This window comes from Belonocnema kinseyi, chromosome 3, assembly GCF_010883055.1.
Source record: "Belonocnema kinseyi isolate 2016_QV_RU_SX_M_011 chromosome 3, B_treatae_v1, whole genome shotgun sequence".
NCBI lineage: Eukaryota > Metazoa > Arthropoda > Insecta > Hymenoptera > Cynipidae > Belonocnema > Belonocnema kinseyi.
This window is the reverse complement of record NC_046659.1, coordinates 142,229,277-142,244,037: the sequence shown is the minus strand read 5'-3', so window position 1 is coordinate 142,244,037 and position 14,761 is coordinate 142,229,277. Positions and strand designations below refer to the sequence as shown.

The 14,761-nt window shown below is 24.7% G+C and overlaps 1 protein-coding gene across 2 annotated transcripts in view; it reads left to right on the top strand.

The window, feature by feature from the left end:
* LOC117169525 (vang-like protein 1) overlaps positions 1 to 14,360 on the top strand; it is a 29,063-nt gene extending 14,703 nt beyond the window's left edge. For both annotated transcript variants that reach the window (XM_033355946.1, XM_033355945.1), the window contains exons 3-4: positions 6,786 to 6,944; positions 13,071 to 14,360. In XM_033355946.1, the coding sequence (XP_033211837.1) occupies positions 6,786 to 6,944; positions 13,071 to 13,934 (1,023 nt within the window). In that variant the 3' untranslated portion in view covers positions 13,935 to 14,360. The remainder of the gene's footprint in view (positions 1 to 6,785; positions 6,945 to 13,070) is intronic.
* Positions 14,361 to 14,761: the final 401 nt, after the last annotated feature.

Genomic DNA, 14,761 nt, shown 5'->3' with positions numbered 1-14,761 from the left:
ACCAAGAATATTCATTTTCTACCAGAAAAGACAATTTTTCAACAAAGTACATACATTTTTAACAATATTGTTGAATTTTCAACCAAAAAGTTGGATTTTCAAACAAGAAGATTAATTTTCCTACCAAAAACAATGAGTTCTCAACAAAAAACATCAATTTTTATTCAACTATTTTTATTTTTGACCAAATAATTAAATTTTCAACCCAGAAGATTAATTTTTTAACACAAAAAGATGATTTTTCAGAAAAAACACATTTTTAACAAAATATTTGAATTATACATCAAGTAGATTTATTTTTTTATAAAAAAAAACATCAATTTTTAATCCAATAGTAGAATTTTCAACCAAGAAGATGAATTTTCTTATCAAAAATATGAATTCTCAAGGCAATAAATAAATTGTAAAAAAAAAATGCCAATTTTTAACCAAAGACTTTAATTTAAAATCAAGCAGATTAATTTTCTACCATTAAAGAATTTGTAACAAAAAACATAAATTTCAACAAAATGCATTCATTTTTAATCAAGTAGTTACATTTTATATAAAATGCAAGAGAATTTTACAACAAGATAAATAAGTTTTAACAAAACAGTTGAACTTTCAAACCAGAGGATTAATTTTCCACACAAAAAGAAGAAGCCACAACAGAATACATAAATTTTATACAAAAAACATTAATTTTCTACCAGAAAAGACATTTTTTTAACAAAATGCATAGATTTTTAACCAAGTAATTGAATTTTCAACCAAAAAAATAAAAAAATTTCAATGAAAGAAATAAGTTTTTAACCCAATATTTGAACTTTAACATTTTCAACCAAGAAGATTTAATTTTCTACCCAAAAAGACAAATTTTTGACACAATACATCAACTTTTAACGAAACTGTAAAATTTTAAACTAAGGTCATTAATTTTCTAATAGAAAATCATTTAAACAAAATAAATACATTTTTAATCAAATATTAAAATTTTCAACCAATAAGATTAATTTTTTACACAAAAAGTAGAATTTTTCACCAAGATTGTTCATTTTCTAACAAAAAAGGGAATTTTTCAATAAAATTGATACCTTTTCAATCAAAATGATTAATTTTTTCTACTGAAAAATATGAATTCTCAACACAATATATTATTTTTAAACCAACAACAATAATTTTTTACCAGAATAGAATGTTCAACAAAATACATACATTTTTGATCAAATAGTTAAATTTTTAACTAAGAAGATTAATTTTCAACCAGAAAGGAAGAATTTTTTGCAAAAAATACATCAATTTTTACGCCCATAGTTGAATTTTCAAACTAAATATTAATTTTTTGTATCAGTCAAGAAGAATTTTCGCAAAATACATTAATTTTTAACCAAATAATTCAATTTTTTAAACCAAAAAAATTAATTTTTCTACCGAAAAAATGAATTCTCATCATAATAAATCGATTTTAAACCAAGAACACTAATTTTATACCAGAAAATAATATTTTTCAATAAAATAAATAATTTAAGAAAAAAATAGTTCTTCGAGAGTATTTTGTTGAAAATTCGTTCTTTTTGCTTGAATTCCATTATTTTTTATTACAAATTTAAATCTTTTTAGTTTGAAATAATATATACATTTTACAGCCTGAAAAATGAACTATTTTATTGAAAATTCGTTTTTTCGTTGGTTGAAAATTAATTTTTTTACTGAACATTTAAATATTCCAGTTAAAACTTTGAACTATATTGTTGCGAATTTGTTGTTGAAAAATATTTTTTTCACTGAAAATATGACTATGTAAAATTTGCCTAAAAAAGTATTCTTTTCAGTTGAAAATGTTGACTGTTTTGGTAGAAATTAATCTTCTGGGTTGAAAATAAATTAAAAATTCATGTATTTTCATTAAAATTCGTCTTCTTTGATAAAAATAAATCTTCTATTCCTTTTTTTTTTTTTTTGTAAAATTCTATCTTTTTTTAGTTTTAAAATTTAACAATTGGGTTGAAATTTTATCTTTTTTGTATTTAATAATGCAAATATCTCGTTGAAAATTCATGTATTTTGTTGGAAAATCGTCTTTGTGGTAGAAAGTTAATCTTTTTTTTTGGTAAAAAATAAGAATACTTGGTTAAAAATTGAACTCTTATCTCAAAAATGTATTTTTTAAAAATCATAAAACAGGATGGTTAGAAGTTCAATTAAATTTTTTTTAGAAATAAATCTATTTGTTTTTTTTTTTTGGTGGAAACATAATTTTTTTTTAACTGAAAATTTAACTATTTTATTTTTGATTGAAAACTGATATTTTTTAGTTCAAAATTCATCTATTTATTTGAACATTAATCATTTTCTGTTAAAAATTCAACTTTTTGATAGAAAATTAATCTTTTCTGTAAAAAAAACTTAATTTTATGCATAAGTGGATCAAAAAAAATTTTTTTTGAATTTATATTCAAATTCGAGGACTTTAAGGACAAATTCAAAAAATGATTAATTATGTAATTATTTATTTAATCTTTCGTACTGAAATATTAAAGAATATCTTTTAATATTAATTGAATTACTAGAAACTAAAAAGAATATTATTTGAAATAAATTTGCGAAAAATTATATCTGGAAAAAACTTGAGATAGCTGAAAAAACCGGGAATTGTCAGGGCATTTTTTTCCAAGATTTGAGTAGACACCCTGATAGTTGAATTTTCAAACTCGAAGAATAATTTTCTATCCCAAAAAGGTAAATTCTCAACACAATACTTCAACTTTTAACCAAACAGTAGAATTTTAAATTAAGTTAATTAATTTTCTACCAGAAAATAAAATTTTGCAATAAAATAAATAAATTTTTAACCAAAAAGTTGAATATTCAAACAGGATTTTTTTTTAGTAACAAAGAATTTTCACAAAGTACATATTTATAGACTGAAGAATGACATTTTAAAGAAACATTCAAGTATGTTTTTAATGCTTGAAAAATTTTATGGCTATTTGTCTTTCATAGTTGAAAATTCATTTATGTTTTAGAATTTCTTTTTTGAAAATTAAAATTTGTGCTTCAAATTTCATCTTTTTAGTTTGAAAACTTAACTATTTTGTTGAAAATTAATGTTTTTCAGTTGAAAATTAATGTTCTTGCTTGAAAATTCAATTATTTGTTCAAAAATTTATGTATTTTGGTGGAAAGTTATTCATCTTGCTTTAAAATTTCACTATTTGGTCAACAATGTATGTATATCGTTAAAAAGTCTTCTTTTCTCGTAGAAAATTAATTGCCTTATTTATTTATTGTTTATTATTTATTGTCTTTTTGGGTAGAAAATTAAATCTTCTTGGTTGAAAATTTTAAAATTCTAATATTTGGTTAAAAATTTATTTCTTTCATTGAAAAATGTTATTTTTTGGGTTAAAAATTCAACTACTTGGTTAAAAATCGATGTATTTTGTTGAAAATTTGTCTTTTCTGGTAGAAAATTAATATTTTTTGTTTGAAATTTATGTATTCTGTTAAGATTTTATTTTTTTGTGTTAGAAAATTAATCTTCTGGGTTGAAAATTCAACTTTTTGGTTAAAAATTTATTTATTTTATTGCAATATTCTATTTTCTGGTAGAAAATTAATGAACTTAATTTAAAATTCTACTGTTTGGTTAAAAATCGATGTATTTAAAAAAAATTCTCTTGTCTGGCAGTAAGTTAATTTTCTTAATTTAGAATTAAGCTCTTTGGTTAAAAATTGGTGTTTTCATTTTGAAAAATGATCTTTTCTGGTAGAAAATTAATATTTTTAAATTAAAATTTATGTATTCTGTTAAGATTTCATTTTTTTGTGTTAGAAAATTAATCTTCTGGATTCAAAATTCAATTTTTTGGTTAAAAATGTATGTGTTTTGTTGAAAAATGGTATTTTCTGGTAGAAAATTGTGTTAGAAAATTAATCTTCTGGGTTGAAAATTCAACTTTTTGGTTAAAAATTTATTTATTTTATTGCAATATTCTATTTTCTGGTAGAAAATTAATGAACTTAATAGAATATTCTACTGTTTGGTTAAAAATTAATGTATTTGAAAAAAATTCTCTTGACTGGCCTAGGTTAAAAATTGGTGTTTTTATTTTGAAAAATCATCTTTTTGTGTTAGAAAATTAATCTTCCGGGTTAAAAATTCAACTATTTGGTTAAAAATGTATGTACTTTAATGAAAAATTATCTTTTCTGGTAGAAAATTAATATTTTTTGTTTGAAATTTATGTATTCTGTTAAGATTTCATTTTTTTGTGTTAGAAAATTAATCTTCTGGGTTCAAAATTCAACTTTTTGGTTAAAAATGTATATGCATGTATTTTGTTGAAAAATTGTCTTTTCTAGTAGAAAATTAATATTTTTCAATTAAAATTTATGGTTGAAAATTCAACTATTTGGTTAAAAAAAATATTTGAATAAAAATTAATGTTTTTTTTTGTTGAGAATCCATCTTTTTGGTTGAAAATTTAACTATATTGTTGAAAAGTCAACTGTTTGGTTAAAAATGCATGTATTTTTTTGAAAAATTGTCTTTTCTGGTAAAAAATTAATATTTTTAAATTAAAATTTATGTATTTTGTTGAAATTTCATTTTTTTGGGTAGAAAATTAATCTTCAGGGTTGAAATTTCAACTATTTAGTTAAAAACTGATTCATTTTAATGAAAAATTTTCATTTCTGGTAGTAAATTATTGATCTTGGTTTAAAATTGTACTATTTGGTTAAAAATTTATGTACTGTGTTGAGAATTCATATTTTTGGGTAGAAAATTATTCATCTTCTTTGAAAATTTAACCATTTGATTAAAAATATATTTTTTTAATCGTATTTTTGGGTTAGAAAATTAATTTTCTGGGTTGAAAATTCAACTATATCAATAAAAATTTTAGTATTTTGTTGAAAAATGGTCTTTTTTGGTAGAAAATTATTATTTTTTGTTTAAAATTTATGTATTTTGTTGAGAATTAATCTGTTTTGGGTAGAAAATTAATCTTCTGGGTTGAAAATTCAACTATTTGGTTTAAAAAAATATTTGAATAAAAATTAATGTTTTCTTTTGTTGAGAATCCATCTTTTTGGTTCAAAATTTAACTATATTGTTGAAAAGTCAACTGTTTGGTTAAAAATGCATGTATTTTGTTGAAAAATTGTCTTTTCTGGTAAAAAATTAATATTTTTAAATTAAAATTTATGTATTTTGTTGAAATTTCATTTTTTTGGGTAGAAAATTAATCTTCAGGGTTGAAATTTCAACTATTTAGTTAAAAACTGATTCATTTTAATGAAAAATTTTCATTTCTGGTAGTAAATTATTGATCTTGGTTTAAAATTGTACTATTTGGTTAAAAATTTATGTACTGTGTTGAGAATTCATATTTTTGGGTAGAAAATCATTCATCTTGGTTGCAAATTTAACTAATTGATTAAAATTGTATGTATTTTGTTAAAAAGTCTTTTCTGGTAAAAAATTAATATTCTTGATTTAAAATTAAAGTCTGATTAAAAATTGACGTTTTTTTGTTTGTTTAAAATTATCTTTTTGTGATAGAAAATTAATCTTCTGCTTTGAAAGTTCAACTATTTCGTTAAAAATTTATGTATTTTGTTGAAGAATTCTCTTCTTTGGTAGAAAATTAATCTTCTCAATTTAAAATTAAACTCTTTGGTTAAAAATTGGTGTTTTCATTTGATAAAATCATCTTTTTGTGTTAGAAAATTCATCTTCTAGGTGGAGAATTCATTTTTTTTGGGTAGGAAATGTAACTGATGCAAAATGAGTGCATTTTGTTGAAATGTATGTTTTTTGTTAAAAATTCTTTACTAGTAAAAAATTAATCTTCTTGATTTTAAATTAAAGTCTTTGGTTAAAAATTGTTGTTTTTTTTTGTTGAAAAATCATATTTTTGTGTTAGAAAATTAATCTTCTACGTTAAAAATTCAACTATTTGGTTAAAAATGCATGTATTTTGTAGAAAAATTATCTTTTCTGGTAGAAAATTAATATTTTAAAATTAAAGTATATGTATTCTCTTGAGATTTTATTTTTTTTTGCGTAGAAAATTAATCCTCACGGTTAAAAATTCAACTATTTGGTTAAAAATTAATGTATTTTGTTGAAAATTTTTATTTTACGGTCGTAAATTAATGATCTTGGTTTGAAATTGTACTATTTGGTTAAAAATTGATGTATTGTGTTGAGAATTCGTCTTTTTGGGTAGAAAATTATTCATCTTGATTGAAAATTTAACCATTTGTTTAAAAATGTATGTATTTAGTTGAAAATTCTTTTCTGGTAGAAAAGAAATCTTCATTTAAAATTAAACTCTCTGCTTAAAAATTGTGTTGTTTTTTTCTTCTTTTTTTTGAAAATCATCTTTTTGTGTTATAAAATTAATCTTTTGTGTTGAAAATTTAACTATTTCGTTAAAAATGTATGTATTTTATTGAAAAATGGTCTTTTATTGTAAAAAAATTAATGTTTTTATTTTTGGTTTTATTTTTCATTAAATTTATTTAACTATATAAGATATAAAATATATTATTTAAATATAAAGTGTATAAAATTGAAATATTTTGTTGAAAATTTTTTTCTTTTTTCTTGGCACAGATTTAGTTTTTTAAATATGAAAATGTAACTATCCCAATAATATGAATTCAACTGTTTATTATTTTATTATTTAAAATCAAAATCTTTTGTGATTGAAATATTAACTATTACATTTTTACCGTTGAGAATTCACCAGCGGAAAATTAAAAATGAACATTTTTTGTTGATTAAATTGCAGTTAACGGAGATTGCAAAGACTGTTGCTAATGGCGAGTTGTCGGAATACAAAAATCTCGTGGCTTATGCGAGTACGTTCACGGATACGCTTTTGTTTATCCATTACGTTGCTGTTCTCTTAATTGAAATTCGTCAATTGCAGCCTACCTACTATTTAAAGGTAAGTTTCTTTTTTTAAATTCAGTTCTAGGGAAACTGCGCTAGAGTTCACAAAAAATTTATAAATTACTTAAAGAAATAATCATTTGAAAGACACGGTTTTATTTTTCAGAAAACTACGTTAAAAAAAAGTTTTTAATGTTTTTTTTTCCCTGAATTTTTCAATTGTGGAGAATTTGGATTAGAAATTACTGTCTACGTATTTTTGCGATTTGCAAAACAGAATTTTTTCGAAAAAGTTATGCGTATTTGAATTTCATGATTTGTTTTTCAAAAAACCCGATTTCTTTTTTTTTTTTACTTTAAATTTTTGATCAATTTTTTGTTGAACTTGTAATTTGATAATTTTGCTAAACTTTCATTTTTAAATATTATTTATTTATATTTATATATTTATTTATTTTTATATATATTTTTAAATAATAAATTTTGTTAAACTCTTTTGTTTAAAAATTATTTTTTGTTTTTACTGAAAATTTAACTATTATTCCAGTTCAATATTCAAGAATTTTAGTTGAAAATTCATATTTTAGCTTAAACTTTCATTTCTTTGTACTAAAAATTCTTTTTTTTTTGTAGAACTTAATCTTCTTGTTTGAAAATTAATATTTTTTTTCAAACAGTCAATTATTCTAGTTGAAGACACATCTCTTTTTTTGTAAAAAATAGTTATTTTTTAGTGGAAACTTTAAGAATTCTTTTTCTTCAAAATTTATTTATTTGCGTTTTGCAGAAAATACGAATATGGTACTTTTAGTTTACTGGGAAAATTGGAAAACCTGACCGGAAAAAACTTTGTCCACAATTAGTTTTATTTTTTGGGTTGAAATTCTTTTTTTTTAACTGAAAATTGAAGTATTATATTTTTGGTTAAATGTGGATCGTTTTTAGAGGAAAATTCAAATATCTGGTTAGAAATCCATGTATCTTGATAAAAATTTAACAATTTGTTTATAATTCAGAATTCATTTTTTCTGGAGTGAAAATTTAATTACTTGGTTGAAAGTTAAACTCTTTTAAATTAATTTTTTTTGGTTTAAGATTAATCATTTTAATTTGAAATCTTTTAGTGGAAAAATGACTTCTTTTGTTAAAAATTCTTTATTTTCTTAGGCTGACAATTCTTTTTTTTTTACTGAGACTTTCAGTTTTACACTTGAAAAGTCAACTAGTTTGTTGAAAATTTTTTTACTTTTTGTTAAATATTAATTTTTTTTTTAAATTAAAATTTAATTATTCCAGTTGAATATTTCACCATTTCAGTTGAAAGTTGAAAATTCGTATTTTTTGGTAGAATTTAATCTTCTTGGTTGAAAATTATTTTTTTTTGTTTTGAAAATTCAATTCTTCTTCTTTTCATTTGAAAATTTATCATCTTTTTTTGAAGTTCGAAACTATTCCAGTTGAAGATTCATCTTTTAAATTAAAAATTTACCACTTTTTTTTTGAAAATGTAACTTTTGTATTGTTGAAACTTCATTCTTTTTGTTGAAATTAACTTTCTTGAATTCAACTGGAAATTTCATCTGTTTGTTTAAACTTTAATTTTGTCAACTTGAAATTCAACTGTTTCAGTTAAAAATTTATTGTTTTATTTGAAAACTTTTATGTTTGGTTTAAAATTATTTTTTTAAACTAAAAGTGTTACTGTTTTATTTTCGGTTGAAAATTATTGTTATTTTTTTCTTCAGAAATTAACTTTTTGGTTGAAATTTTGTCTCTTTAATTAAATTAAAAAAGGTTTAAAGTAATTTTCACAACTGTAAATTTAACTTATTCCAATTGAAAATTCCATAGTTGTAGACGAAAATTCATCTGTTTGGTTAATATGAATTTTTCAAACTTAAAACTTAATGATATAAGTTTCGATTAACAATTTATCTGTCTGTTCTTATGTTTTGTTAAAAATTAATTTTGTTAACTGAAAATGTTACTATTCTGTTTTTGGTTGAAAATTATAATTTTTTTAGTTCAAAATTTAACTGTTTGTTTGAAAATTTATTTTCTTTAGTTAAAAATTAAATTTTCCGGTCGAAAATTCATTTTTATTATTCAATAAATACTTCTAAACTCCAGAGAAAAATCGTTAAAACACTTTTATGCACAAATTAAAATTAATTTTTAAAATCATCCATTTTTATTCAAATATTTTTATTTTTAACCAAATAGTTGAATTTTCAACCAAGGAGATTAATTTTCTAACACAAAAAGATGATTTTTCAGAAAAAACACCAATTTTTAACCAAATATTTCAATTTTAAATGAAGTAGATGTATTTTTTATCAACAAAAAAAATGCATATTTATTCAAATATTTTTATTTTTAACCAAACATTTCAATTTTAAATCAAGTAGATGTATTTTTTATCAAAAAAACATCAATTTTTAATCAAATGGTTGAATTTTTATAGCAACAAGATTAATTTTGTACTTAAAAATATGAATTCTCAACACAATAAAGAAATTGTAAAAAACAACAACAAAATAATGCCAATTTTTAACCAAAAGCTTTAATTTCAAATCAAGAAGATTAATTTTCTACCAGAAAATCATTTTACAACAAAATACCTACATTTTTAATTAAATAGTTCAATTTTCAACCAATATGAATAATTTTCTACCCAAAAAGATGAATTCTCAACAGAATACATAAATTTGAAATAAAAAATATTAATTTTCTACCAGAAAAGACCATTTTTCAACAAAATACATACATTTTTAACGATATATTTGAATTTTTAACCGAGAATGATTTGTCAGACAATAAAGAAACATAATGTTTAATTTTGAAGTCAAAAATATTAGCTTTTAACAAAACAGTTGAATTTTCAACAATATAGTTAAATTTTCAACCAAAAAGTTGAGTTTTCAAACAAAAAGATTAATTTTTTACCCAAAAAGATGAACTCTCAACAAAAAATATCAATTTTTATCCAAATATTTTTATTTTTAATCAAATAGTTGAATTTTAAACCAATTAGATGAATTTTATAACACAAAAAGATGATTTTTCAGAAAAAAAACACCAATTTTTAACCAAATATTTCAATTTTAAATCAAGTAGATGTATTTTTTATCAAAAAAACATCCATTTTTTTATCAAATAGTTGAATTTTCAACCTAGAAGATTAATTTTTTACCCAGAAATATGAATTCTCAACAGAATACATAAATTTTATGCAAAAAATATTAATTTTCTACCAGAAAAGACAATTTTTCAAGAAAATATATTCTATTTTAGCGATATAGTTGAATTTTCAATCCAGAAGATTAATTTTCTAATCCAAAAATATGATTTCTCAAAACAGTACGTAAAATTTTAACCAAATAGTACAATTTTAAACCAAGATTATTAATTTTCTACCAGACAAGATAATTCTTCAACAAAGTAAATCAATTTTTTAACAAAATAGTTGAACTTTCAAATAAGAAGACTAATTTTCTCAAATAGGTTTTTTAAGTTGATAATCTTTTGAAAATTATAAGAAATAGTACCAGTTTTTTTTTAGAAAAATATTTCTTTCAAAAAATGTGTTTTTTCACTTTATATAATGTAAATTCCATCTTAAAACCCTTTGTTTCCGATAATTGTTCATTGTTATTATGTAATAAATATTTTAAACTCCACAAAAAAGTCTTTAGAACACTTTTATGCACAAATTAAAATGAATCTTTAAAAACGTACCTGTTCTTTCTAGTTTCGATTTTTGTCACCAGGTGGCCTATCGCACTTTAACCATTTTAGAGTTCTTGAATTCCCGAGAATTTAAGTTCAAATTTAAAATTTTCAAATGTATTAATTTATTTCACACAAAAAAAAAGTTTTTCCTACTTTAAAAGATAACTCTTTAAAAAATACTGGAATTTTCAACGAAATAATTGAATTTTTAACATAATAGTTAAATATTCAACTGAAAAAGACAAAGTACCAACGAAAAAGTGTCATAGTTTATATTTTAATAAAAAAAGAATTAAATTTATATAACAAAAGTAAAGAATTTTAAAATTAAAAAGACGAATTTCTAACAAATAAAGATTTTTACTTAAAATGTAAATTAAAAGTTTATCTAAATTTTTAAACCTTCAAGCCAGAAGACAAATTTTCTTTATAAAAATTCAATTTTCAAACAAAAAACATTACTGTTCAACAAAAAATTAATTTTCCACGAAACTGATGCATTTTTACGCAAAAAAGGAAATTTCAAACTAAAAAATAATTTTGTAACAATCTTAAAAAATTGGAAAGTTCCATTTTCGGTTAAAAATTAATTCTAAAACCAAAAAGCCAAGCAAAGAAGAACGTTTTTTAACCAAAAATTTTCATTTTCACACAAAAAATGAAATTTCTTCTATAACGGATGAAGTTTTAAATCCAAAAAAAAAATAAAAAAAAAAATAGTTGAATCATTTTTTTGTTGAAGAAGATTTTAGTCGCGTTTTCACGATCAAACAATACATTTTTTAACGAGAAATAATTTTCTACCAAAAAAATTGAATTTTCAATGCAAAAATACGAATTTTTAACCAAAAAGGATGACTTAACAGAATTGCTGACTTCTCTAGTAGTGACTTCTCCAGTTAACTCAGTAGCATAAAAAATTGAATTTTTGTAACAAAAAAAAAAAAAGTTTTTGCGAAAAAAGTTGAATTTTCAATCCAAAAACACGAATTTTTTAACCAAAAAGGATGAATTTTTAACAAAATAGTTAAATTCTCTACCAAATAGTTGCATTTTTATCCCAAAAAGATCAATTTTGTACTAAAACAGATGAATTTGTAGTAAAAAACAACTTTTTTTATATAAGTGGAACTTTCATCCAGAAAATATTTCAGTTCATTTTTCAACACCAAAATAAAAATTTTATACAAAAAGTCAATTTTCTACGAGATATTTCAGTTTTTAAGAAAATAGTATAATGGTTTAAGGGCATGTGATATTTAGAAAATTGTTGATTTTACCAGTTTTAGGTTCCCCCGGCTTTTTTTCTAGAATAATAAATATTTTGTCTTAAAAATTTGGAAAATGATAGCGAACATGCTAACGGACGTCCCCACACACTTTTTTTGTAGGTTAATTAAAAAAAAGTTTTAATTTAGCAAAATGTGATTAATTTGCATAGCGCTCAGGAAATAGTATCGATTTTTTCAGTGTAAATTCTCCCGGCTTTTTTCCTAGGATAAGAAATATTTTGCCTTCAAAATCTGGGAAATAATAGCGAACATGCTAACGGACGTCCCCACACACTTTCTTTGTGTTTTTCAATCAGACAATTTTTGATATTGCTAACAACGTGCGTGTATATTTCGAGGTTATGTGTGTTACAATTCACCCGAACGTTACTTCCAAACTACACAATATTTTGGGCCGAAAACTTTGTACTTACAAATAAACATAGTAACTAATCTCCCGGAACTAACCTTGTTTGCAGGCAATCAAAAAAGTCTATTTCATAAATAATTTCCAGATTATTGGAAAGGCAGAGATGAAAAACGACGTAACCTCAAAGTAATGCGTATGCATAACATTTTTTTTTAGCACAATAAATTTTTTTTGTTATTATCCCTCAAAAAAGAGTCCGGGGACGTCCGTTATGATATTTTATAGCATCTCCGAATTCAGTTTTTAAAAATTTTCATTTTTGTGGAAAAAAAAGCCGGGGAAACTGTAAGTATCACATGCCCTTAATTTCTAACCAAACAGTTGCATTTTTATCAACAAGAAAAAAAGATTTAATTTCAGCTAAAGCAGGTTAACTTTAAAATAAAAAAGAAAAATTTTCAAAAAAATAGAGTTGAATTTTCAACCGAAAAGTTAAGGAAAAAATGCAATTTTCTATTAATGAAAATAAAATCTGAGATTCTCATAAATTCTCAGAGAATTTATTTCTCGGTTATATTCTCGGTAATATTCTTATTTACGTTATCGTTCTCAAAGTAATATAACCGGCTCAGAACTCTAAACCAGTCCAAATTGCTGAAAAATATTTTTCTTTATTGTCAAAATGCTTATCCTTTTCTATATTATAACTTAGACTTGTAAACGAAAAAAACCGGAATATTTCTTTTTTGCAATAATCATCTCTCTCTCTCGAATCTCGATTTCAATCGAACCGGCCACATTGTTCCAGGTGGTGAGATCTCCAGACGGTGAGTCAAGATCGTACGCAATCGGACAATTGTCAATTCAGCGAGCGGCTGTCTGGGCCCTCGAAAGATACTACACCGAATTCTCAATTTACAATCCCTATTTGGATCGACTGCCAGTCTCGAAATCAGGTAGGAAACAGTCGAGTTTCAAATTCTACGATGTCGATGGAACCGTGACGACAATGAGCGGCGGTGGCGGCGGCAGTGTTCAGAGTAGTCGAGGTGGCAACGGTGGCGACCGTGCAGTTCTTGCCGCACAGGCGCGTCGCCGCGACTCCAGTCACAATGAGCGCTTTTACGAGGAGCACGATTACGAGAGGCGGGTCCGCAAACGACGAGCTCGTCTAATAACAGCCGCTGAAGAGGCCTTTGCCCACATCAAACGGCTCCACTCCGACTCGGATTCGGCGCCGAATCCGGGACCAATGGACCCGATGGAGGCGGCTCAGGCCGTCTTTCCCTCGATGGCGAGGGCGCTGCAGAAGTATCTGCGAGTGACGCGACAGCAGCCGCGCCACTCGGTCGAGTCGATTCTGGGTCGTCTGGCTAGGTGTCTGGCTCAGGACGCGGCACCGAAAGCCTTTCTCGAGCCCTTCTTCACCGCGAGTCCTGTCCTCGCGCACGAGAAGGAACGACAGAGGAGGTCGCATCACTGGGCGCTGGTTTGTGAGGGCGAGTTGCCCTCACGACTGCTACAGGATGGATGTGAATTTCAGCTGCGACAGGGCGAGGTTGCTCTACTCTGCACGGTCTATCGACTGCCGCACTTCAATCTGACGGAGCAACTCGCTCATCCGAAATCGAACAAGTTTCTGCTCAGGCTTAATTCGGAAACGTCGGTGTAACGATTATGTTGTAGCCAGGTTGTGTTCATAGATAAGTGAGAAATTGTGGGTGTCCAGTGTGATGTTGGAAAGCTTGAAAAATCGGGAATTTTTGTTGAATTTTGTCTGTCTTGTTTGAAAGTTATAGGAGCCTAAATTACATTACAAACTGTAATGGAAAATACTAAATTTTTAAATTCGTAGGAAGTGTTAAGAAAAATAATAGGTTATTTATTCCTACTGAATACTTGGCTAAATGAAATTAGCCTAATTCTTAATGATAACGAAAATATAGCCTATTATTTGTAGAACCCATCGACTTGATTTTTGAGTATTGAGTAAGGCCATACATACCACTTGGTGGACTGAAAAGCATTGATTACACTTAGAGTTCTTAAATTCCCGAGAATTTAAGGGCATGTGATACAGCTAAATACCTATATTACCGACCTCACTTTTTCAGTTCACTGAATGTTTTTTTGATCCTAAGAACTTTTTTTGTAAATAAAATATCGAGCTGAAACGTTGGAAAATGTATTAGAGTACAATAAAGTACGTTTAGGTACTGCATTTTGGTAGGAACTTCACTGCAAATTATTTCATCTTTTTTCTGAACCTCGACATTTTTTGAACGTTCGAACTTTTTTATACATAAAATATCGGTCTCAAACTTTGAAAAATGCAAGAGCCGAAAGAAAACTACGTTTAAGTATAAAGCTTTATGATAACAGATGTAAAAAAAAATTTCAACTATCAATTCCATCGGCATCAGCCGGTAACATTGTGCACGAAAATACGAACTCTCTAGAGCCTCGTTTAGTGGTCGCCAGGGTTCGCATTTTCGTGTA